Below are 27,796 nucleotides of genomic sequence, written 5' to 3' on the forward strand. Positions count from 1 at the left end.
TGAAAAAGCAATGCGGAAAAGACAGCGGCAGAAATGAATTGTGTTTTTTCCGTACCGCTTTTCACAGAAAGTTTGCAGGGTTTTCCTCTGCGGACTATCTATCACTATTATAACTATACAAAAAATTCCAGCATTTCCGTAGGTATAATTGACATGCTGCTTTTTATAAAAATGCATCGACATTTGAAATCACAGAATTTCCACTGAGGATATTTTTCTGCAATGTGTGGATGGTGCTACTTTGCAGGTACTGTAAAATGCCACATTTTTTGCCGCAGCATTTCCACCACAGCCAAATCGCGGTGTTTCCGCTGGGCCATGGCTTGTTATATGATGATATGCAAAAAAGGAACATAAAATCTCCTTTGAAATATAAGATAGAATTTTACCTCATTACTCTTTAGCCTGTTTACTTTGGCTTCCTCCTCCCATTGAAGTTTTCCATCTATTATCAGCAAGGAGGAAAAGGACAATGTCATTCCGGTAATACCACTTAGTATAAACACAAATGAATCTGAATGCACTGCGTGCCTTATTGCAAGCCGATAATGTGAATGCTAAAAGGAAGGATGGGTCTGTTCAAAGCAACATTACTGTGTACCTAACCTTTCAAACAACTTTAGATTTTTCTGGCAGCACTTGTGACATTATAGGTGTTGTCCACCACTGCTATGTAGTGGCTGGGGAATGCATGCAGACTCTCCTATCCAAATAATAGGAGTGACACTGTGGTCCCTACATAGTGGTGGTTCTGGGGAATTGTAGCATTGCTTCTATGACCTGCACATGCTCCCCATTCACTACTGCTGCATCCAGAATCTAGAGGGTAAGGTCAGACTGGGTTTTTTGGACCGGAACGGTTCCAGTCCAGAATAAGGGTAGCCGCGACTGAATTCCGGTGCACTGCACCAGCATCCAGTTGCGCACTCTGCTCCGGATTAGGCCCAATGAGAGTGTCTTCAGGCAGAATCGCGAAGCAAAACGCCCTGAAGAATGAGCACGGCGCTTCTTTTTCCGGGAGCCGGAACAAGTCAGCTCCCGAAAAAACTCCTGACCGGCTCCCATTGAAATAAATTTTTGGTCTTTTTGGTCAGGATTTTGAGGCGGATACGGCCTCAAAACCCTGACCAAAAATCTCAGTGTGAACTTACCCAGACACTGCTGGAACAGCTGAAGTTCGGGTGTTAATCCCCCACAGATCACATACTGATGACCTATCCTGTGGATAGTATGAAAAATAGCTTTGGGGCTCAACAATATCTTTAATAGATATTGTAATATACTTTAATTTTGACTCCTTTCTGTGAAAACCTGTGGTGAAAGACACTTTATATCCCTTGTATATTTTTCTTCCTTCTTTCACTGCTTCCTACTGGAGTCGTGGGTGAATGGACTCTTATGTAATGCAGGGAAGCTGAGGCTGTGGCTAAGGGTGGGCTATGGTATCATATGACTCCTAGATTGCAGTTCTACCTGCATTAATTCCAGAGATGTCATCAGATGAAAACACGGTTGGGATTGGCATATTTCTGTGCTTCTGCAGCTTCTCTTAGTCCCAATAGTGTTTTCAATTGCTGAAATCTGTGTAAATAATATATACTGTGAACTGTGATCTTGGTATCATATGAAAGATGAGAATCACTGTTCTACATTTTATAACGGTTTGAAGTGATCCTCCCAGCTTCAGCTTTCCTGCTTCAACTTACAGTAGAAAAGTGAAGGATTCCTTAATAAAGTGTATTGCAACACTTATTAATGACTCAAGCACTGCCAGAAAATCCATAGTTGTTTGTAAGCTTAGGTATGAGGCCAATATCCAAAAATAGAATGGGATTAAAAATCACTGTTTATACATAGGAAAAAAATCCCACACGCTTATAAAAATCAAACATATTTATTGATAAATAATAAAAATGCATAAAGAGATTAATTTCATAAATACATATAATGGGGAAAGAAATAGAAGCAAAGTCTAAGTATCAGCAATGCCCAATGGTAAAGGTGAGGCAGCTGACCATGGTATAACTGTCAACTACATAATGGAAGTGATATATATATATATATGGATATAACAAGTCTCATAGACAAAGGCATTTGCATAGATGCCTCCAACATCTAATAATATATAGTATAATATTGCTAGAATCTATATAATAAATGAAAGTCCGCATCAGACATAATGATAAACCCATGAAATACCCATAAAAGTAAATGCTTATAATGGGGAGCATCGCGTTCGCCCTGGTATAAGTATTTACATTTATGGTTATTTCATTGGTTCATTATTATGTCTGATGTGGCCTTTCATTTATTAAATATTAATTCATCACCCCCTTTCCCTAGAATACATATAAAAGCAATATATTACTGTGAAACACATTCACATTATATATCCCTGTATCTACAAGCTTATAAAAATATTTTTCCCATACTGTGAACGCCGAAACGGGAAAAAAAAATTAATAGTGCTGAACCACCGTTTTTTTGCTGTTTCACCTCTTCTAAACGTTTGAATGAGGCTAAGGCCCCATGTGCCGTAAACACAGCACTAAAGCGCTGCGGGAACAACAGTGGCGTGAACGCACTGCGGTTCTTCCCACAGCACTTTGAACAGAAAGTTCACAGAGTTTTCCTCCACAGACTTTCTGTTACAATTATATCTACGGGGACGCCGCCGGCATTTCCGTAGACATAATTGACATGCTGCCATTTTCAAAACCGCAACGTGTCCACGCTGCGATTTTTTTTCCTCAAAGTGAGGTTGGGATTGCATGAATCTCATCCACTTTGCAAGTACTGTAAAATGCCGTGATTTTTCCCACGCCGTTTCCGCCGCGGGCAAATCGCAGGGTTTTTGGCTCGTGGGGCCCCAGCCTAAAAAGTGATCAAAGCAATAGACATTCACAAAAATGGTATAACTAAATGGTGTAACTATAAAAAGCACACCTGGCCTTGCAAAAAAGACACCTTATGCAACACCATATATAGCAATATAAAAAGTTACGGGTATCAGATTGTGGCGACTTTTAGAATTTTTTTCCATTTTTGTTAAGGGGTTAAAATGTAAATAAAACTATATAAATTTTGTACCACTGGAATCGTAGCAAAACAATAGAATACAGGGGACATCATTTTGTCTGCAAAGTAAACACCATAAAAACGAACCCTGTAAGAAAGTGGCACAAATGCACTTGTTTGCCCAAGTGCCCAATGTACCCAATTCTGAATTTTTTCCAGTACATTGTACAGAATAATAAATGGGACTTCTATGAAGAATAATTTGTCCTGCAAACATTAAGCCCTAATATGGCTCTGTGAACAGAAAATTTAAAAAGTTATAGGGTTTGGAAGGCGGGATGTCAAAAAATTAAAATTGAAAAATGTTACCGGTGGCAAGGGGTTAAATACTCCCACACAGCTTTTATATCTGAAATAGTAATGTCTTTTACAAGCATTTTGAGGACTGTGGTGGTGTTGGTAGTTGTGGTAATGCTAGGGTCAGTACAGCATGGAATAAAATATGATAGTCCTTGACTAAACCACAGAAGATCTGGCTGAGGATTGGCGGTTGGCAACATCAGTGTCACCAGGGCCACTTGCCATCCTCACCTGGTTGTCAGGCCTTGTCAGCAACATAATCATCTTCCCTGCCACTTTTTTCAGACTCATCATCATGGCCATGGGACTCTTTTACCCCTTCATAATTCTCACCTCTAGATTTCCCTGAATGTCTGCCCCTACCAGCATGACTACCCGCGCCCCATCCCCTGCCCCTACTACCACTACCAATAGTCATGTCTTGCACCTCTGCATCCTCCACATAAAAATACTGACTGTTCTAATTCAAGTCATGAAGAACAGGAACAAGTAAGGCACTTAGTCACTAGTTATACAGTAAGTATGGGTGAAGATGAAGAAAGTGATGACAAAACAGGAAGCACCCACTAAATGAAGTGTTATGGTGTCAGAGGAGGATACACCTTGAACGATGGCTAAAAGGTCATATTCATGCTGCTGTGACTGAGATGAGCAAGCCAAGTAATCAAAAATTGCTTCCTTATTCTCAAGAACTACAGAACTACAACCCTGCAGCTACTGGAGACACTGCTGCATCAAAAGTAGTGCTGTTACCACCCTCATTCCTATTGTTACCTGAAGTGGTGTATGACATATGAGGGCGGGCTCACATCTGCACGGTCTCCGATTTAGCCAATCCGGCCGGTTTCCATCATCTGCCCCGCGAAACTGGACAGGAGACGGAAACCCGGCGGTCGGCTTTCAAGCCCATTCAAACCCAAAGTCCTGCATGTCTGACTTTGTGTCCGGGTACAAAAATGTTTTCTCCGCAGACAGGCAGAAGATGCACACGGGCGGTCACCTTTTTAAGTGAATGGGTTTGAAATCTGTCTGCCGGTTTTCCATCTCTTGTCCAGTTTCGTGGGGCAGAAGATGGAAACCGGCCAGATTGGCTAAACCGGAGACCGGTGGCAGATGTGAACCCGCCCTTAGTAGCACAGGTATTTTCTCCTTCTCCTTTTCTCTGACCCTTTCCCTGTCTTTTGCCAGATTTGTTAGGGTACATTCAGACTTAAGAATCTGCTGCTGATTTGGATTGAAATCAATGGGAGGCAGAAACTGCAGCAGAATGCTGAAGAAAAATCAACGTCTTGCCACAAATTCCACAAAAAAAAAAATAAAAATCAGTCTTGGATTCCATGGCTTGAGACTCCCTGCTGATTAGGGCCATTCATCTGGACCTAATCAGCAGCGGAAAACCGCAAGGAATGCCAATACCCTGCATCTGCCTCCCATCGCAGCAAGACTGTGGCCGAATACAGCAGCAGAAAATTAAGAGGAAATTCTTTTAATTTTCTGCCCCATGAACTTACCCTTAGGATCAGTGCACACAGAGTTTTTTGGTGCCGAATACAGCGGCAGAAAATTAAGAGGAAATTCTTTTAATTTTCTGCCCCATGAACTTACCCTTAGGATCAGTGCACACAGAGTTTTTTGGTGCCTCTATTGGGAGGCTTTTTTGGAGGCTGATTTTGAGGCGGGTTCATTGCCAAAATCAGTGTAAAAAAACTCAGTTTGCACTGACTCTTCGTGTTTATATTTTTTATTATGAATGAATTGTGTGGAAAATGTGCTGGCAAAGGCGGCCTACACAACTGGAAGATGGTACTGTGGATATTATGCTAAATTTCCTAGTAAAAGTGGCCTCCACAAATGGCACTTAACTGCAACAAATTGTTATATGTAGGGGGCCACACGGTGGCTCAGTGGTTAGCACTGCAGCCCTGCAGCGCTGGAGTCCTGGTGTTCAAATCCCACCAAGGGCAAAAAACCATCTGCAAGGAGTTTGTATGCTCTCCCTGTGTTTGCATGGATTTCCATCCCATATTCCAAAAAAGACATACTGATAGGGAAAAAATGTACATTGTGAGCTCTATGTGGGGCTCACAATCTACATTTAAAAAAAAAAATAAAAAAAATGTTATATGTAACACTATTGATACTTTGCAAAATTCGCTGATAAATGTGGCTTACGGAACTGGAAGAAATTACTATTGACAGCAAGCAAATTGTGCTGGTAGATATGGCCTACAAAACTGGCACTTAAATGCGAGAAATTATGTGTAATACAATGGATGGTATGCCAAATTTTCTGGTAAATGTGACCTACAAACATCTAGTCTGCAACCACAAAAAATAATACATAAAATTGGTTTTGCTGGGTGACTAACATTCAGACAGTATCTAATAAACTACAACAACTGTGGAAAGTATAGCAAATTTGGTAATGAATGTGTATTACAAAGAACATTTAACTGTTACAATACACCTCACAGAATAATGCAAAGAATATAATTTGGCACTGAAAGGGTGACTTGCAGTCAGACTGTATGTAATACAGTGCTGTGGATGAAATGACACAGTTGGTAATGAACGTGGCTCTGAAAAAACTTTCAACTGTTGCAATACAACACAGAAATGATACAATAAAGGCTTTTCCCTGACTCCTATGATCTCTCCCTATATCTGTCTAAATGAAATCCATATAATCTATCCTCTTCTCTAATATATTGTCTCCCCCCCCCCCCATCCCTGCTGACTGAGAGCTGTCCTTGTTTTCCCTGCTTTATTCTCCACAATATAGCTGTGCTCTGGGCATAATGCTATATAATGGCTATGGCACCATCCAAATCCCCTTATAACTGGTTTAGAGGCTGATGCAAGGTATTATGGGAAAATCTACCTGGGTGATTGATCATGTGCATCTCCTCCTCAAGCTTCTTCCTGAATTTTTATGTGGCAATGGCCAATTATTGCTGGTTTGCCACAAAATTCAGGTCTTTTTCTTGTTTGTTACAAACCGATTCACCAATCTCTAATTGTACATTGTTTTTTGGAACTTTGTAAGAAAACCAAAATTGCGACTTTGGCTCCCCTGCTATGGCTCAGAAGGCTCAAGAAGCTGTACCTCCATTTCTGGAGGACTGTTTGCACTCTGGTAGTTTGAAGTCCCTTGCTGAAATACAGTAAATATTGTAACAAACCATGTGTGATTTGCAAACTTACCCACTGTCTCTTGGTTCCTTTAATCTTGGAACACACTGTCAAAGCACCCCAATAACCATTAGATAGGAGACATTACTAAAGGTTGTGCTTTGGTGGACAACTACTACTACCAACATCCATACTGTTGGCTCTCTCATACTATGAGAGAAGTTCTGGTAGAGATAACAATGGCCACCCTTTACCTAACCATGACAGAGGGCTACAACTCCCTTTCCTTACTCCCTTCTAGGTGTGGCAGGTAGAGCTTAGGAAGTCTACTGATGAGTATATAATGCTGAAGACAACTGCACATACAAACAAGATACTAAGCAGGGATAAACATTGAATGAGCTGCAACACTTCAAAGTTTGCAGAGGCTCATGTAATCTGCCCATTTTATATCCTGAAATACTATAATACCAATAATAACGTTTATGCAGCCATCTGGACTACATGATCTTGAAGATATGTCATAATAGGTATAATTAAAAAACAGTGGTACACATTGTACTCCAAGATGCTTTTAATCATATGTTTTCATTTATTTTCTGAACCCTGAGTGAACCCTCAATACATATCTAGTTGTAGAGCTTAGGTCAGCAATATGCAAACTTGAGCAGATGCCGTCTCCTACTATTTGGGGGATAATGTCGGAGAAACACCTTCAGCTTCTGAAGTTGAGTGTGGAGTAAAACATGAATACACTGCAACTGTTCAATGTATGTGCTCATGTATACCTAAAGCCGACCTGGACCAGTGAGGCCTTTATACTGCCAGGATGACATAATAATAATTAATTAATTAATAATTATAATAATAATAATATTATATCTTATAGACTGAGGACACCATCTAGAAACAACAGAGCATTAGGGCAGTGGTGCCCTCTTAGATAGGGATTAGGTTTTGGCTGACATCCTTATACTGATATCCTTACAAATCCTCCTCAAAGCCAGTCCATAGTACTAATTTCTATAGTCATATCGCCTGAATAATGTACATAACAATATCTCACCATAAGGGTAACCAATATTACAGGGAAGTACACTTCTGTTTATTGTGCAAAATATCATTTTTTTCTCATGCATACATAGTTTTTTAATCAGACACTGAATACTTTTTTCATCTGTATGAAATCATGAAATATATTGCAATTTATGGTCTAATCTGAAGTTTGGGTTGAGGTTTACAGTTTCTCTAACAATATAGTAAGTTTATTCATGCAAATCTACTGTATTTATCAGTTCCATAAGAGGAACAAATAGAGACAAGGAGAGCAAACATTGGGACTGTCCCTTCCCCAGCTATGGTCTTATAGATACCTGGTCTGAAATTATCAATCAGTCCTGATTTTTCAATCTGTGGAAAAGGAGATCCCTTTATAATAAGAAACAGACTGGGTCTGAAATAGTGAACTGTGAAAAATGTTTTATAGTCATCTGTTACTTCAGTGAGGCTATGTTCACATCTGCTCTGGTTGTCCATCTGGTGCAAATTCATCAGAAATTAAAAAGTTCTCTGATGGACAAGAACAAGAGGCTTTCCGACACAAATGTGAATTACAGGACTAGGCTAGGTTCACACTTGCGCCCAGATTCCGTTTGGGTATTCTGTCCCTGAATCCACTTGAAAAATGTGGCGAGAAAAGACCTGCAAACAGTACTTTTCTTTCCGCATTTTTCAGGCAGAAACCCGGCAGACCCCATTATATTCTATGGAGTCCACGGGTTTCTGTAGATAACCACTATTTAAGCAGACTGGGTTCCTCTTTTTGGGTCCTCAAGCAGACCCAAGGGGTGGAAACCTCTAATGCAGGTGTGAATCTAGCGTCACATTGGTTTTGTTTATATTGCAGCAAGGTCACTATATACTCTATACTTTTTAAGAACTTGGTTGCTTTGTATTTATTTATATTTTTGACTGATGCCCTAGTGCTATATGTCTATTTAATACATTTTATTTCAATTTACAATTTGAAATTTTATACATTTTTTTGCTTTTTGTTATCTCATTTCAATGTTTTCTTGCATTGACTTTATAAAGAGATTTGTACTTTGCATCTCACCTGGACCTTTCTCTATGAAGACAACTTTGGAGTCAGAAAGGAAGTTGGAACCGCAGAGTAACAATTCTTCATGGCCATTGACTGAGCACGCACTGAGGCTATAATTCTCCACTTGAGGGAGCTCTTGAGCAGACCTTTGAGCTGTATTGAAAAGAGGAAATGGAAGTGTTAAAATCTATAAATTCTATAAATAAATTCTGTGATAGAGTTTAAAAAAAATGGCACAAATATTAGATACAATTACCATTGAATAACAAACAATTTGGTATATTTTAAAAAGTTTCAATTTATTTTGCCTAGTATTATGTAGTGCTCGCCAATCCAGGGGTCTGCACCTGCCTCATATTGGTGGGTGTTCAGTAAAGCCAAGGCAGTCAGTGGGCAGTGATGATGCCCATAACATCTAGTTGCCATGACAGCTAGACACTTCTTAATTCTGGCAGTAACTCCTGAGTGTCGTTTTATAGCTGCTGCCTTTAGTAAAGTATTGATTCTTCAGACTTTCACGCCTTCTGCCCCTTGTTTTGTATCTGAAATTCCACCTCTTCCTTTGATCTCTAATTTGATCACCATAATTTTTGGAGAGATGTATGAAGATTGTAGAATTCAATGCAAGTCTTTATATCTCCTGCGTACACCTCCTCATAAATTAGTCACACCTTACTCTGTATGCTTGCACCAAAATCTATGCCACTTTGTGTATAGTGCAGTTTTCAGGGATCTTTTACAACAGCAAACTGGTGTAAATGATCATAAATCTGGCACCATGCCCCTTCCAGAAAAGTGGCAAGGGTGGTGCAAAACAGAAGTTAAAAAGTTGTAAATTGTGCAAAAAAACTATTTGCACTGCAGATTTGTGATTTTTTCATGCCAGGTCCAGCAGAAAACAAGGTGTACAAGTAATAATAAATCTCCCACGTTCTTTCTCCCATATTGACATCTAACTTGTACTTCTAAATCTGCCGCTGCCATAACTTGTGGATTTGATTGGTTCCCTACTCTCCACAATCACAAACATGGGGTCTCGAGTGCCCCATGTGGATAAAGCTGCTGTACACATATAATTGATCACTATTGATTGCTGTAGGTCTTAGGGGCCACCACCTGTGATCAAAATCACTTTTCCTCCATTCTGTGGTTGTCTGGGATAAAATGATCTTTCTCATGTAAGTTACCCCCCATCCCTCTGCCTACCTTATAAAGTGCGTAGGTTACAAAAAATGTATATTTGCCTAGATCATGGTCGTGTGACCGTCCCAGGTTCATTTCTCTGATTTTTCTGGTGACGTTCCATTTCCATGTTTCTAGAAACGCCTGCGCAATAGAGCCAGAGTGCTAGCTACTGCCCAGAATAAGGGAAGTCCTGTGCAGAAAAGATCCTGCCCAGAAGACAGGTAAGTATGATGGGGTTGGGGTTGTTGAGTTAGTGAGGAAGGGCTAATAGTGGACGGGCTAGCTAGATAAACATGGAGGGTTATGAATGAGAAAATGAGGGGGAGGGAGTAAGAGAGGGAGAAAGAGGGGGGGAGTCAGCTGTTATGTAAAGCACAATGCATCATGGGAGTTATAGGAAAACAGAATAGGCAGCTCAACATGTAAACAAATGCAGAAGATGCTAGAACCTCATAGAGAAACCCAGAAAATCACTGAAAACACTGCTCAAGGTATTTGCTTGCACTTATTAACTTATTAATAGCACTAACAGACCTTTTTTTTTTTTTGCCCAGAAAACCCCTTTAATAATGGGATAATACCTTTAAGTTCAAATTTACTTGTGAGAGTCCCTCTTAAGAAAAATAGTCCCCTAGACTGTGCAAAATACTTAAGTCAGCGCCAGACTGGTTGCACCCCAAAATTCCACAAACCTTAAAGGGGTTTTCCAGGACTAAAAAAATGTGACTTAAGGCAGGAAATGCTTGTTATATAAATGAAAAAACATAACTGCAGAGCTTTATCTGTGTTTGGACCATTTTTACCATTCCTCATATTTGCAGGCTGATGCAATACATTCTGGTTTACACTTCCTGGTTGTGGAAGTGTCAGTGCTTTTCTCGGCAGCCCCTTCCAGCATTAGCTCATTGCATCTCCTAGCAGTTTTTAATTCATGTCCAGTATATTCACTGATGGTATGAAGTATTCTCTGTCTTGCTACTTGCTATATGGTAAAATGTCCTCTTTAACAATATCCTATTTATATTCTCTACTTGGGTGCAGGGCTGGTGTCTGCCTTTCAGGATGAGGATTGGGCACTTATTCCTGGAATATAGGTGCAGATGCTACCTGATGTTTGCAGATATGCTGTAAATATCTGAAACAGGAATTCCCCTTTAAAGAAAGCTGCTTATAAAAGGAAAGTTGTCAGCAGATCTTCTTTACAAACAGCCCTTATGAAATGCTCTTTAGGGTGATAATTCGTGTGTATTTTATCTAGAAGTTTGCTACTGGCCTTGTAAAATTAGTGTTTTGCAATTTTCTTTTACTGGAAACACGTACCAGATTAGCACAATATGCGGACTATCGAATTATGTATTTCGGCGGAATACCTCAAATTTCCACTTTTCTGTGAAACTCAGTAAAGTGCCAACATTCCAAGAGAACTCAGACTACATGGCAACAGGAAACTGAAGAAGATGGATGTCAATGACATCAATTTTCAACATAATCTTATCAGAATGTATCATGATTTATTGTCACCATGTACAGGCAGCCGAAATATGAACGCAAAATGATAACATGATGAATCTGCCAAAGGATTTTCACACATGACCAGTTTATAAGGACACCAGAATACTGATAGCAAGATGACCTCCATTTTCAGTGCTTGCCACAGGATACTTATAATAATAACTGCAAGAGGACCCCTGAAATACATTGCTAGCCACATAACCTATATTATTATTATTTATTTATTATGCTTACTTATATAGCGCCATCATATTTCACAGCACTTTACAGACATTGACAGTTACTGTCCCATATAGGGCTCACAATCTACATTCCCTATCAGTATGTCTTTGGTGTGTGGGAGGAAACCGGAGTACCCGTAGGAAACCCACGCAAACACGGGGAGAACATACAAACTCCTTGCAGATGTTGCCCTTGGCAGGATTTGAACCTAGGACTCCAGCGCTGCAAGGCTGCAGTGCTAACCACTGTAATCTATATAATAGTGACAGACCCAGGATCTCCATAACCGTGATAATAAAAACATATCTCAATGGGTGCTGTGGAAAAACACCACCACTATGATCTTGTTGACCGCATCAGAGTGCACTAGTGTTTTACTAGTCACTAGATCACTAAACACCCAAAGGCATAAATGCATAAACTCCACTGCTTACCGCCATCCTGAAAGTGACATTTGAAGAATGACCTGCTTCTCCTGCTAGAATTTGCAGCAGTAGATGCAGTGTCATAAAGGGCGGTCTATCTGCTAAAGCAACCATAAGAGTGCGTTCACACGGAGGAAAATGGTGAGGAATTTGGTGTGAAATTTCAGCGCTGAAAAAAAAGCCTCCCATTGACTTCGATGGGTTCCTTTTTCTGTTAGCCGAAAAAGAAACCCATTGAAGTCAATGGGAGGCTTTTTTTCAGCGCTGAAATTCCACACCAAATTCCTCAGCATTTTCCTCCGTGTGAATGGACCCTGACACCCTAGTTAGTCCTGCAGAGCATACAGTCCTATGAAAAAGTTTGGGCACCCCTATTAATCTTAATCATTTTTAGTTCTAAATATTTTGAAGTTTGCAGCAGCCATTTCAGTTTGATATATCTAATAACTGATGGACACAGTAATATTTCAGGATTGAAATGAGGTTTATTGTACTAACAGGAAATGTGCAATGTGCATTAAACCAAAATTTAACCGGTGCAAAAGTATGGGCACCTCAACAGAAAAGTGACCTTAATATTTAGTAGATCCTCCTTTTGCCTCTAGTCGCTTCCTGTAGCTTTTAATCTGTTCCTGGATCCTGGATGAAGGTATTTTGGACCATTCCTCTTTACAAAACAATTCAAGTTCAGTTAAGTTTGATGGTCGCCGAGCATGGACAGCCCGCTTCAAATCATCCCACAGATGTTCAATGATATTCAGGTCTGGGGACTGGGATGGCCATTCCAGAACATTGTAATTGTTCCTCTGCATGAATGCCTGAGTCGATTTGGAGCCATGTTTTGGATCATTGTCTTGCTGAAATATCCATCCCCGGCGTAACTTCAACTTCGTCACTGATTCTTGAACATTATTCTCAAGAATCTGCTGATACTGAGTGGAATCCATGCGAACCTCAACTTTAACAAGATTCCCGGTGCCGGCATTGGCCACACAGCCCCAAAGCATGATGGAACCTCCACCAAATTTTACTGTGGGTAGCAAGTGTTTTTCTTGGAATGCTGTTTTTTTTTTTTTTTGGATTTCATGCATAACGCCTTTTTGCAAGACCAAACAACTCAATCTTTGTTTCATCATTCCACAGGACCTTCTTCCAAAATGAAGCTGGCTTGTCCAAATGTGCTTTTGCATAACTCAGACGACTCTGTTTGTGGCGTGCTTGCAGAAACGGCTTCTTTCTCATCACTCTCCCATACAGCTTCTCCTTGTGCAAAGTGCGCTGTATTGTTGACCGATGCACAGTGACACCATCTACAGCAAGATGATGCTGCAGCTCTTTGGAGGTGGTCTGTGGATTGTCCTTGACTGTTCTCACCATTCTTCTTCTCTGCCTTTCTGATATTTTTCTTGGCCTTGGACTTCTGGGCTTAACAAGAACTGTCCCTGTGGTCTTCCATTTCCTTACTATGTTCCTCACAGTGGAAACTGACAGGTTAAATCTCTGAGACAACTTTTTGTATCCTTCCCATGAACAACTATGTTGAACAATCTTTGTTTTCAGATCATTTGGGAGCGGGCTGTCCATGCTCGGCGACCATCAAACTTAACTGAACTTGAATTGTTTTGTAAAGAGGAATGGTCCAAAATACCTTCAGCCAGGATCCAGGAACTGATTAAAAGCTACAGGAAGCGACTAGAGGCTGTTATCTTTGCAAAAGGAGGATCTACTAAATATTAATGTCACTTTTCTGTTGAGGTGCCCATACTTTTGCACCGGTCAAATTTTGGTTTAATGCATATTGCACATTTTCTTTTTTTTTTTTAAATGTAGATTGTGAGCCCCACATAGAGCTCACAATGTACATTTTTTCCCTATCAGTATGTCGTTGGAATACGGGATGGAAATCCATGCAAACACGGGGAGAACATACAAACTCCTTGCAGATGGTTTTTTGCTCTTGGCGGGATTTGAACACCAGGACTCCAGTGCTGCAAGCCTGCAGTGCTAACCACTGAGCCACCGTGTGGCCCCTTGCACATTTTCTGTTAGTACAATAAACCTCATTTCAATCCAGAAATATTACTGTATCCATCAGTTATTAGATATATCAAACTGAAATGGCTGCTGCAAACACCAACATATTTAGAACTAAAAATGATTAAGATTAATAGGGGTGCCCAAACTTTTTCATAGGACTGTATGTAACATAGTTGCAAAGACTATGGACCCTGAGTCTGGTCCAGAGGAGACAACTGTTTACTCCTACATACAATTTGATAGAAGATTTGGTAGAAGTACTGGTTGAAGTGGTCTTATTTGGGGAGAGGGTAGATGCAATGTGGTGAAGAAGCTGGTGGTATGCATCAGGAGAGGGGAAATTGTTATTTTGTAACTTGTGTATGTGTAATGTCCCGGTACTGCTCGTCCCAGTCCCTTTAATAGTCCTTGCAGACCGAGATGGTATGGACATTTGCATATAAGGTAAAGAGTTTCCTCCCCCTTCATTCTTTCTATATATTTACCAGTGTTTCTATTTCACCAGAGCCAGCACACAGGGGGGTCTATTAATGCGCCATCTTGTGGATGTGTTTGTGAACTACACCTTCCTATACTTGCCACTGTAATTTGAGTTGCCAATGTGAAGGTGTGTCCATTATGATCAGGTGACCTTCAGGACCAATCAAGCTCCCTTGACTGGCCTGGAGGAGGAGGAGTTACAGCCCCCTCGAGGGGGGTTGGGGACCTTTTGTCTGGGTCTTTTGTGTGGCGCCATCGAGCACATGGAAAACTGAAAATGGCAGCCAAGTCTCAGAGCACTCCAAACAGAGATGTCTTTTCCTCTGTACTCAAGATTCTCCTCAGAGAGCGTTTTCCTCTGAAACTCCAAGCCTACAAGCACTAAAGTTTACGGACCTGTTTTATCCATACATCTGGGACTTCTACTCGTATCTCTCTATTCAAGTAAGTCTTTGGGACAAATCTATATTTAAGAAGCCCATAGCTAGTCTGGCAGAATTGGAGGGTCTCCCGCTGCTGGCACTTCTAGTTGCTCTCCTACATACGTGTACCCAGTTTGTTGAGGACTAACCCCCTGGATATAGGCCATCTTTACAAGTATATACAAGTTTAGCTACCCAAGCAACTATTAATTAAACTATCCAAAGCATTCCTGCTCCAAGCTCTATCACCTGCTTAATTGGACACTACCTACAAAGATCGCTGTATTGTATGTGAAGAATTACTCCATATGTACAAAGAGCAACGACTACCCCCGAGACCTGGTTGTCTGTTGTCATTGTCAGATATCACGTGGGGGTGGGTAGTCGGGGACTTAAAAAAGGAGATTTTGTGCACATTTGGGACCCAGGGACCCCCTGAAATCCGGCCACATCTGATATATTACCCGTGATACCAGCCCTGGCCCTCCTGAGTGTTACATATGTGCTTGGTGTGTTCTGTTTTGTTCATATTTTATGTGAACCGTGATGGTGAAAATATTTCAGTTTTCTATTGTAACTGTTGCTGTTGTTATGCAATACCCCTAGTTGCCATAGCTCTTTTTATTTACATTAGGACATTTAAAGGAAATGTGTCATCACATTTTATATGTTGCGTAAAATCTCTCTCCTGAGTTTTAGTATGATGTCCTTATCTTTGGCTTGCATTGTGGTTTGTAAATTTAGTTATTGAATATAAAGCATAAAGAAATTTCACTGAACACTTGGTCATGGTAACCCAGTAATATATTTAGTTGCATATATTTGTGTTTTTATTCACTATACCTTCTATCAATAATGACAAAATAAACTGTTACTGAGCCCTAAGCCGCGATTACCCAACAGGCATACGTAGTTTTTAGAGATGAGCGAACACTAAAATGTTCGAGGTTCGAAATTCGATTCGAACAGCCGCTCACTGTTCGTGTGTTCGAACGGGTTTCGAACCCCATTATAGTCTATGGGGAACAGATACTCGTTAAGGGGGAAACCCAAATCCGTGTCTGGAGGGTCACCAAGTCCACTATGACACCCCAGGAAATGATGCCAACACCTCTGGAATGACACTGGGACAGCAGGGGAAGCATGTCTGGGGGCATCTAACACACCAAAGACCCTCTATTACCCCAACATCACAGCCTAACAACTACACACTTTACACACTCAATACCACCTCTCTGACAGTAGGAAAACACCTTGAAACATGTGTATTTGGCACTTGCAGTGAGGAGAGCTTGTCACCAGCAGTGAATTTGGCCCTTGTAGTAAGTTGAGGTTGGCACCAACATTTGTTTTGAAAATCAGGGTGGATTGAGCCTCTAACCAGCAGAGTTTGGGCAAATTCATGGTGGAGGGAGCCTCTAAACACCCCAGTTTGGGCAAATTCATGGTGGAGGGAGCCTCTAAAAACCCCAGTTTGGACCAATTCATGGTGGAGGGAGCCTCTAACCAGCCCAGTGTGGGCAAATTCATGGTGGAGGGAGCCTCTAAAAAACCCAGTTTGGACCAATTCATGGTGGAGGGAGCCTCTAACCAGCCCAGTTTGGGCAAATTCATGGTGGAGGGAGCCTCTAAAAAACCCAGTTTGGACCAATTCATGGTGGAGGGAGCCTCTAACCAGCCCAGTTTGGACAAATTCATGGTGGAGGGAGCCTCTAAAAAACCCAGTTTGGACCAATTCATGGTGGAGGGAGCCTCTAACCAGCCCAGTTTGGGCAAATTCATGGTGGAGGGAGCCTCTAAACAGCCCAGTTTGGGCAAATTCATGGTGGAGGGAGCCTCTAAACAGCCCAGTTTGGGCAAATTCATGGTGGAGGGAGCCTCTAACCAGCCCAGTTTGGACCAATTAATGGTGGAGGGAGCCTCTAACCAGCCCAGTTTGGGCAAATTCATGGTGGAGGGAGCCTCTAAACAGCCCAGTTTGGACCAATTCATGGTGGAGGGAGCCTCTAAAAAACCCAGTTTGGACCAATTCATGGTGGAGGGAGCCTCTAAACAGCCCAGTTTGGGCAAATTCATGGTGGAGGGAGCCTCTAACCAGCCCAGTTTGGACCAATTCATGGTGGAGGGAGCCTCTAACCAGCCCAGTTTGGGCAAATTCATGGTGGAGGGAGCCTCTAAACAGCCCAGTTTGGACCAATTCATGGTGGAGGGAGCCTCTAAAAAACCCAGTTTGGACCAATTCATGGTGGAGGGAGCCTCTAAACAGCCCAGTTTGGGCAAATTCATGGTGGAGGGAGCCTCTAACCAGCCCAGTTTGGACCAATTCATGGTGGAGGGAGCCTCTAAACAGCCAAGTTTTGGGAAATTCATGGTGGAGGGAGCCTCTAACCAGCCCAGTTTGGACCAATTCATGGTGGAGGGAGCCTCTAAACAGCCCAGTTTGGACCAATTCATGGTGGAGGGAGCCTCTAAACAGCCCAGTTTGGGCAAACTCATGGTGGAGGGAGCCTCTAAAAAACCCAGTTTGGACCAATTCATGGTGGAGGGAGCCTCTAACCAGCCCAGTTTGGACCAATTAATGGTGGAGGGAGCCTCTAAACAGCCAAGTTTGGACCAATTCATGGTGGAGGGAGCCTCTAAAAACCCCAGTTTGGACCAATTCATGGTGGAGGGAGCCTCTAACCAGCCCAGTTTGGGCAAATTCATGGTGGAGGGAGCCTCTAAACAGCCAAGTTTGGACCAATTCATGGTGGAGGGAGCCTCTAAAAACCCCAGTTTGGACCAATTCATGGTGGAGGGAGCCTCTAACCAGCCCAGTTTGGGCAAATTCATGGTGGAGGGAGCCTCTAAACAGCCCAGTTTGGGCACATTCATGGTGGAGGGAGCCTCTAACCAGCCCAGTTTGGACCAATTAATGGTGGAGGGAGCCGCTAAACAGCCCAGTTTGGACCAATTCATGGTGGAGGGAGCCTCTAAAAACCCCAGTTTGGACCAATTCATGGTGGAGGGAGCCTCTAACCAGCCCAGTTTGGACAAATTCATGGTGGAGGGAGCCTCTAAAAAACCCAGTTTGGACCAATTCATGGTGGAGGGAGCCTCTAACCAGCCCAGTTTGGGCAAATTCATGGTGGAGGGAGCCTCTAAACAGCCCAGTTTGGGCAAATTCATGGTGGAGGGAGCCTCTAAACAGCCCAGTTTGGGCAAATTCATGGTGGAGGGAGCCTCTAACCAGCCCAGTTTGGACCAATTAATGGTGGAGGGAGCCTCTAACCAGCCCAGTTTGGGCAAATTCATGGTGGAGGGAGCCTCTAAACAGCCCAGTTTGGACCAATTCATGGTGGAGGGAGCCTCTAAAAAACCCAGTTTGGACCAATTCATGGTGGAGGGAGCCTCTAAACAGCCCAGTTTGGGCAAATTCATGGTGGAGGGAGCCTCTAACCAGCCCAGTTTGGACCAATTCATGGTGGAGGGAGCCTCTAACCAGCCCAGTTTGGGCAAATTCATGGTGGAGGGAGCCTCTAAACAGCCCAGTTTGGACCAATTCATGGTGGAGGGAGCCTCTAAAAAACCCAGTTTGGACCAATTCATGGTGGAGGGAGCCTCTAAACAGCCCAGTTTGGGCAAATTCATGGTGGAGGGAGCCTCTAACCAGCCCAGTTTGGACCAATTCATGGTGGAGGGAGCCTCTAAACAGCCAAGTTTTGGGAAATTCATGGTGGAGGGAGCCTCTAACCAGCCCAGTTTGGACCAATTCATGGTGGAGGGAGCCTCTAAACAGCCCAGTTTGGACCAATTCATGGTGGAGGGAGCCTCTAAACAGCCCAGTTTGGGCAAACTCATGGTGGAGGGAGCCTCTAAAAAACCCAGTTTGGACCAATTCATGGTGGAGGGAGCCTCTAACCAGCCCAGTTTGGACCAATTAATGGTGGAGGGAGCCTCTAAACAGCCAAGTTTGGACCAATTCATGGTGGAGGGAGCCTCTAAAAACCCCAGTTTGGACCAATTCATGGTGGAGGGAGCCTCTAACCAGCCCAGTTTGGGCAAATTCATGGTGGAGGGAGCCTCTAAACAGCCAAGTTTGGACCAATTCATGGTGGAGGGAGCCTCTAAAAACCCCAGTTTGGACCAATTCATGGTGGAGGGAGCCTCTAACCAGCCCAGTTTGGGCAAATTCATGGTGGAGGGAGCCTCTAAACAGCCCAGTTTGGGCACATTCATGGTGGAGGGAGCCTCTAACCAGCCCAGTTTGGACCAATTAATGGTGGAGGGAGCCGCTAAACAGCCCAGTTTGGACCAATTCATGGTGGAGGGAGCCTCTAAAAACCCCAGTTTGGACCAATTCATGGTGGAGGGAGCCTCTAAAAAACCCAGTTTGGACCGATTCATGGTGGAGGGAGCCTCTAACCAGCCCAGTTTGGACCAATTAATGGTGGAGGGAGCCTCTAAACAGCCAAGTTTGGACCAATTCATGGTGGAGGGAGCCTCTAAAAACCCCAGTTTGGACCAATTCATGGTGGAGGGAGCCTCTAACCAGCCCAGTTTGGGCAAATTCATGGTGGAGGGAGCCTCTAAACAGCCCAGTTTGGACCAATTCATGGTGGAGGGAGCCTCTAACCAGCCCAGTTTGGGCAAATTCATGGTGGAGGGAGCCTCTAAAAAACCCAGTTTGGACCAATTCATGGTGGAGGGAGCCTCTAACCAGCCCAGTTTGGGCAAATTCATGGTGGAGGGAGCCTCTAAACAGCCCAGTTTGGGCAAATTCATGGTGGAGGGAGCCTCTAAACAGCCCAGTTTGGGCAAATTCATGGTGGAGGGAGCCTCTAACCAGCCCAGTTTGGACCAATTAATGGTGGAGGGAGCCTCTAACCAGCCCAGTTTGGGCAAATTCATGGTGGAGGGAGCCTCTAAACAGCCCAGTTTCGACCAATTCATGGTGGAGGGAGCCTCTAAAAAACCCAGTTTGGACCAATTCATGGTGGAGGGAGCCTCTAAACAGCCCAGTTTGGGCAAATTCATGGTGGAGGGAGCCTCTAACCAGCCCAGTTTGGACCAATTCATGGTGGAGGGAGCCTCTAACCAGCCCAGTTTGGGCAAATTCATGGTGGAGGGAGCCTCTAAACAGCCCAGTTTGGACCAATTCATGGTGGAGGGAGCCTCTAAAAACCCCAGTTTGGACCAATTCATGGTGGAGGGAGCCTCTAAACAGCCCAGTTTGGGCAAATTCATGGTGGAGGGAGCCTCTAACCAGCAGAGTTGGTGGAAATCAGGGTGGAGGGAGCCTCTAACCAGCAGAGTTGGGGGAAATCAGGGTGGAGGGAGCCTAGTATTAGCAGAATTGTGCAACGCTTATGGTGGATGAGTATGAGGATGCGGAGGAATTGGAGAGGTTGAGTACAGACATGGAGTTTCATGTTGGGGTGCTTTACACAGGTGGGCACAAAAATGACGGCTCTACCCAGTGGTGGTTCATTTTTATCAAAGTGAGCCGGTCGGCACTCTCAGCTGACAGACGGGTGCGCTTGTCAGTGATGATGCCACCGGCTGCACTGAACACCCTCTCAGATAGGACGCTGGCGGCAGGACAGGACAGCACCTCCAAGGCATATAGGGCAAGTTCAAGCCACAGGTCCAACTTCGACACCCAATACGTGTAGGGCGCAGAGGGGTCGGAGAGGACAGGGCTGTGGTCGGAAAGGTATTCCCGCAACATGCGCCTATACTTCTCACGCCTGGTGACACTAGGACCCTCCGTGGCGGCACTTTGGCGAGGGGGTGCCATCAAGGTGTCCCAGACCTTAGACAGTGTGCCCCTCGTTTGTGTGGACCGGTGAGAACTTGGTTGCCTACTGGAGGAACTGCCCTCCCTGCCGCCAACGTCACATGCTGGAAACATCTCCATCATATTCTGCACCAATTGCCTGTGGCAAGCATTGATGCGATTGGCCCTCCCCTCTACCGGAATAAAAGACGAGATGTTGTTTTTATACCGGGGGTCAAGGATAGCAAAGATCCAGTACTGGTTGTCCTCCATGATTTTGACAATACGCTTGTCGGTTGTAAAGTACCCCAACATGAACTCAGCCATGTCTGCCACAGTGTTAGTTGGCATGACTCCTCTGGCCCCACCGGAAAGTTCAATCTCCATTTCCTCCTCATCCTCCATGTCTACCCATCCGCGCTGCAACAATGGGACGATTCGAAGTTGCCCGGAAGCCTCCTGTATCACCATCACATCATCGGACAACTCTTCTTCCTCCTCCTCCTCCTCCTCCTCCATTAAACGCAGTGAAGCGGACAGATGTGTGGACCTACTCTCCAGCTGTGACGGATCGGATGCTATCCCTAACTCCTCTGTGTGATCTGAGTTATCCCTGATGTCAATCAGGGATTCTCTCAGAACACACAAGAGCGGGATTGTAAGGCTCACCATCGCATCCTCAGAGCTCACCCTCCTTGTGGACTCCTCAAAGACCCGTAGGATGTCACAAAGGTCTCTCATCCATGGCCACTCATGGATGTGAAACTGAGGCAGCTGACTTTGTGGCACCCTAGGGTTTTGTAGCTGGTATTCCATCAAAGGTCTCTGCTGCTCAACCACTCTATTCAACATCTGAAACGTTGAGTTCCAGCGTGTGGGGACGTCGCACAAAAGCCGGTGTTGTGGCACATGCAGGCGTTGCTGGAGAGATTTTAAGCTAGCAGCGGCTACTGTCGACTTGCGAAAGTGGGCGCACATGCGCCGCACTTTCACCAGTAGCTCTGGAACATTGGGGTAGCTCTTTAGGAAACGTTGCACCACTAGGTTCAAGACGTGGGCCAGGCATGGAACATGTTGGAGTCCGGCAAGCTCCAGAGCTGCTACCAGGTTCCGGCCGTTATCACAAACAACCATGCCTGGGCCCAGGTGCAGCGGCTCAAACCATATTGCCGTCTCATCGAGGAGGGCATCCCTCACCTCGGAGGCAGTGTGCTGTCTGTCCCCCAAGCTGATCAGCTTCAGCACAGCCTGCTGACGTCTACCAACGCCAGTGCTGCAACGTTTCCAACTCGTAGCTGGGGTCAATCTAACAGCGGAGGAGGAGGCGGTGGCGGAGGAGGAGGCGGTGGCGGAGGAGGAGGCGGTAGAGGAGGAGGAGGAGGGGGGTGTTCTTCTCGTGTCCCTGCCAGGAATGTTAGGCGGGGAGACGAGGTACACCGGGCCAGTTTGGGAAGCAGTCCCAGCCTCAACTACATTCACCCAGTGTGCCGTCAGTGAAATGTAGCGTCCCTGTCCGCATGCACTTGTCCACGCGTCGGTGGTCAAGTGGACCTTTGTGCAAAGCGCGGAACTAAGGGCCCGCCTGATGTTGAGTGACACGTGCTGGTGCAAGGCGGGGACGGCACACCGGGAGAAGTAGTGACGGCTAGGGACGGCATAGCGAGGTGCCGCAGTTGCCATCAGGTCCAGGAAGGCGGGAGTTTCAACAAGCCGGAACGCCAACATCTCCTGGGCCAGCAGTTTAGCGATGTTGGCGTTCAAGGCTTGCGCGTGTGGGTGGTTAGCAGTGTATTTCTGCCGCCGCTCCAATGTCTGAGAGATGGTGGGTTGTTGTAAAGAAACGCCTGATGGTGCCTTTGATGGTGCAGGAGAAGGAGATAAGACAGGACCAGGGGAGGATGAGGTAGAAGTCAACAAAGTGGCGGAGGCAGATGAAGTGGTGTCCTGGCTCGTCCTCTGGAGTGCATCGCCAGCACAGTCAGCAGTGGCAGTGGCAGAGGCAGAGGCAGTGGCAGTGGCGTGAACGGCAGGCGGCCTTTGTCCTGCCGTTGCTGCCTGCCACTGATTCCAGTGCTTGGATTCCAAATGACGGCGCATTGAAGTGGTGGACAGGTTGCTCTTCTCAGAGCCCCTAATCAATTTCGAGAGGCAAATTGTGCAGACAACACTATATCTGTCCTCGGCGCATTCCTTGAAAAAACTCCACACCTTCGAGAAACGTGCCCTCGAGGTGGGAGTTTTTCGGGGCTGGGTACGAACTGGAACATCTTGGGAGATTCCGGGTGTGGCCTGACTTCGCCTAAGCTGCTGACCTCTGCCTCTGCCTCTAGCTACCCTTTTTGGTGCTGCACCTGCCTCAACATCCACACTACTTTCCCCGCTTGACATCCCCCCTGTCCAGGTCGGGTCAGTGTCCTCATCATCCACCACTTCCTCTTCCAACTCCTGTCTCATCTCCTCCTCCCGCACAATGCGCCGGTCAACTGGATGCCCTGACGGCAACTGCGTCACATCATCGTCGATGAGGGTGGGTTGCTGGTCATCCACCACCAAATCGAACGGAGATGGAGGAGACTCTAGTGTTTGAGCATCTGGACACAGATGCTCCTCTGTTAGGTTCGTGGAATCGTGACGTGGAGAGGCAGGTTGAGGGACAATGAAAGGAGCGGAGAACAGCTCTGGGGAGCAGGGACAGTTTGGGTTATTGTTCTGTAAAGCTTCGGAATTTTGGGAGGAAGGAAGACAAGACTGTTGGGTAATAGGAGGAGAGGAGGCAGAGTCTGACTGGCTGCTGGACAATGTGCTGTAAGCGTTCTCTGACAGCCATTGCAAGACCTGTTCCTGGTTCTCGGGCCTACTAAGGTTTGTACCCTGCAGTTTAGTTAATGTGGCAAGCAACCCTGGCACTGTGGAGTGGCGCAATGCTTGCTGCCCCACAGGAGTAGGCACGGGACGCCCTGTGGCTTCACTGCTACCTTGCTCCCCAGAACCATTCCCCCGACCTCGCCCACGGCCTCGTCCACGTCCCTTTCCGGGAGCCTTGCGCATTTTGAATTCCTAGTTAGAAATTGGCACTGTATACCAGTAGTAAAAATTGTGGGTGCACGTAACCCCAATATATTCTTTGAATTCCCAGTCAGACACTGGCACTATATGGCAGTAGCAAGAAATGAGGGTATTTGTATTCCCAATATATTCTTTGAATTCCCAGTCAGACAATGGCACTGTATACCAGTAGTAAAAATTGTGGGTGCACGTAACCCCAATATATTCTTTGAATTACCAGTCAGAAACTGGCACTATATGGCAGTAGCAAGAAATGAGGGTATTTGTATTCCCAATATATTCTTTGAATTCCCAGTCAGACAATGGCACTGTATACCAGTAGTAAAAATTGTGGGTGCACGTAACCCCAATATATTCTTTGAATTCCCAGTCAGACACTGGCACTATATGGCAGTAGCAAGAAATGAGGGTATTTGTATTCCCAATATATTCTTTGAATTCCCAGTCAGACAATGGCACTGTATACCAGTAGTAAAAATTGTGGGTGCACGTAACCCCAATATATTCTTTGAATTACCAGTCAGAAACTGGCACTATATGGCAGTAGCAAGAAATGAGGGTATTTATAACCCCAATATATTCTTTGAATTCCCAGTCAGACAACGGCACTGTATACCAGTAGTAAAAATTGTGGGTGCACGTAACCCCAATATATTCTTTGAATTACCAGTCAGAAACTGGCACTATATGGCAGTAGCAAGAAATGAGGGTATTTGTATTCCCAATATATTCTTTGAATTCCCAGTCAGACAATGGCACTGTATACCAGTAGTAAAAATTGTGGGTGCACATAACCCCAATATATTCTTTGAATTACCAGTCAGAAACTGACACTATATGGCAGTAGCAAGAAATGAGGGTATTTATAACCCCAATATATTCTTTGAATTCCCAGTCAGACAATGGCACTGTATACCAGTAGTAAAAATTGTGGGTGCACGTAACCCCAATATATTCTTTGAATTCCCAGTCAGACACTGGCACTATATGGCAGTAGCAAGAAATGAGGGTATTTGTATTCCCAATATATTCTTTGAATTCCCAGTCAGACAATGGCACTGTATACCAGTAGTAAAAATTGTGGGTGCACGTAACCCCAATATATTCTTTGAATTCCCAGTCAGACACTGGCACTATATGGCAGTAGCAAGAAATGAGGGTATTTGTATTCCCAATATATTCTTTGAATTCCCAGTCAGACAATGGCACTGTATACCAGTAGTAAAAATTGTGGGTGCACGTAATCCCAATATATTCTTTGAATTCCCAGTCAGACACTGGCACTATATGGCAGTAGCAAGAAATGAGGGTATTTGTATTCCCAATATATTCTTTGAATTCCCAGTCAGACAATGGCACTGTATACCAGTAGTAAAAATTGTGGGTGCACGTAACCACAATATATTCTTTGAATTACCAGTGAGAAACTGGCACTATATGGCAGTAGCAAGAAATGAGGGTATTTATAACCCCAATATATTCTTTGAATTCCCAGTCAGACAATGGCACTGTATACCAGTAGTAAAAATTGTGGGTGAACGTAACCCCAATATATTCTTTGAATTCCCAGTCAGACACTGGCACTATATGGCAGTAGCAAGAAATGAGGGTATTTGTATTCCCAATATATTCTTTGAATTCCCAGTCAGACAATGGCACTGTATACCAGTAGTAAAAATTGTGGGTGCACGTAACCACAATATATTCTTTGAATTACCAGTCAGAAACTGGCACTATATGGCAGTAGCAAGAAATGAGGGTATTTATAACCCCAATATATTCTTTGAATTCCCAGTCAGACAATGGCACTGTATACCAGTAGTAAAAATTGTGGGTGCACGTAACCCCAATATATTCTTTGAATTCCCAGTCAGACACTGGCACTATATGGCAGTAGCAAGAAATGAGGGTATTTGTATTCCCAATATATTCTTTGAATTCCCAGTCAGACAATGGCACTGTATACCAGTAGTAAAAATTGTGGGTGCACGTAACCCCAATATATTCTTTGAATTCCCAGTCAGACACTGGCACTATATGGCAGTAGCAAGAAATGAGGGTATTTGTATTCCCAATATATTCTTTGAATTCCCAGTCAGACAATGGCACTGTATACCAGTAGTAAAAATTGTGGGTGCACGTAACCCCAATATATTCTTTGAATTCCCAGTCAGACACTGGCACTATATGGCAGTAGCAAGAAATGAGGGTATTTGTATTCCCAATATATTCTTTGAATTCCCAGTCAGACAATGGCACTGTATACCAGTAGTAAAAATTGTGGGTGCACGTAACCCCAATATATTCTTTGAATTCCCAGTCAGACACTGGCACTATATGGCAGTAGCAAGAAATGAGGGTATTTGTATTCCCAATATATTCTTTGAATTCCCAGTCAGACAATGGCACTGTATACCAGTAGTAAAAATTGTGGGTGCACGTAACCCCAATATATTCTTTGAATTACCAGTCAGAAACTGGCACTATATGGCAGTAGCAAGAAATGAGGGTATTTATAACCCCAATATATTCTTTGAATTCCCAGTCAGACAATGGCACTCTATACCAGTAGTAAAAATTGTGGGTGCACGTAACCCCAATATATTCTTTGAATTACCAGTCAGAAACTGGCACTATATGGCAGTAGCAAGAAATGAGGGTATTTGTATTCCCAATATATTCTTTGAATTCCCAGTCAGACAATGGCACTGTATACCAGTAGTAAAAATTGTGGGTGCACGTAACCACAATATATTCTTTGAATTACCAGTCAGAAACTGGCACTATATGGCAGTAGCAAGAAATGAGGGTATTTGTATTCCCAATATATTCTTTGAATTCCCAGTCAGACAATGGCACTGTATACCAGTAGTAAAAATTGTGGGTGCACGTAACCCCAATATATTCTTTGAATTCCCAGTCAGACACTGGCACTATATGGCAGTAGCAAGAAATGAGGGTATTTGTATTCCCAATATATTCTTTGAATTCCCAGTCAGACAATGGCACTGTATACCAGTAGTAAAAATTGTGGGTGCACGTAACCACAATATATTCTTTGAATTACCAGTCAGAAACTGGCACTATATGGCAGTAGCAAGAAATGAGGGTATTTATAACCCCAATATATTCTTTGAATTCCCAGTCAGACAATGGCACTGTATACCAGTAGTAAAAATTGTGGGTGCACGTAACCCCAATATATTCTTTGAATTACCAGTCAGACACTGGCACTATATGGCAGTAGCAAGAAATGAGGGTATTTGTATTCCCAATATATTCTTTGAATTCCCAGTCAGACAATGGCACTGTATACCAGTAGTAAAAATTGTGGGTGCACGTAACCCCAATATATTCTTTGAATTACCAGTCAGAAACTGGCACTATATGGCAGTAGCAAGAAATGAGGGTATTTATAACCCCAATATATTCTTTGAATTCCCAGTCAGACAATGGCACTGTATACCAGTAGTAAAAATTGTGGGTGTATATAGCCCCAATTCTATTGCTAGGGGACTTGCAGGGTATTTCTGGGGTGAAGGTGGGGGGGCACACCGTTGGAACGGGTATCGGGGTATATATCGGGTATACGGGAATACACTGACAGTGTATTCCATTCAGGATCCTGGGAAAGCTGGGTTGCGGCGATTGAGCCCGTCAGTGCCACGTTACACTGACAAGCTTCTCCCTGGAATTTAGCTCTTATAAGAGCTGTTGGTTGTCTTCTCCTTCCTATCCTAGCCTGTCCCTGCCTACCCAGAATCTAAGCCCTAGCTAGCTGGACGGAAACCTCCGTCCTCGGTGAATTGCAAGCTCAGAATGACGCGAACCTGGGCGGCGCTGTTCTTTTAAATTAGAGGTCACATGTTTTCGGCAGCCAATGGGTTTTGCCTACTTTTCTCAACGTCACCGGTGTCGTAGTTCCTGTCCCACCTACCCTGCGCTGTTATTGGAGCAAAAAAGGCGCCAGGGAAGGTGGGAGGGGAATCGAGTAATGGCGCACTTTACCACGCGGTGTTCGATTCGATTCGAACATGCCGAACAGCCTAATATCCGATCGAACATGAGTTCGATA

The 27,796-nt window shown here is 44.1% G+C and overlaps 1 protein-coding gene across 1 annotated transcript in view; it reads right to left on the minus strand.

Moving 5' to 3' along the window:
- The window catches only part of NFATC4 (nuclear factor of activated T cells 4), a 70,824-nt gene that overhangs the window by 8,827 nt on the left and 34,201 nt on the right, over positions 1–27,796 (minus strand). The window contains exons 6-7 of the mRNA XM_075276734.1: positions 8,627–8,767; positions 390–445 (exon numbers count right to left, since the gene is read on the minus strand). Of these exons, the coding sequence (XP_075132835.1) occupies positions 390–445; positions 8,627–8,767 (197 nt within the window). The remainder of the gene's footprint in view (positions 1–389; positions 446–8,626; positions 8,768–27,796) is intronic.

Source organism: Leptodactylus fuscus, chromosome 1, assembly GCF_031893055.1.
Source record: "Leptodactylus fuscus isolate aLepFus1 chromosome 1, aLepFus1.hap2, whole genome shotgun sequence".
In the NCBI taxonomy this organism is placed as follows: domain Eukaryota; kingdom Metazoa; phylum Chordata; class Amphibia; order Anura; family Leptodactylidae; genus Leptodactylus; species Leptodactylus fuscus.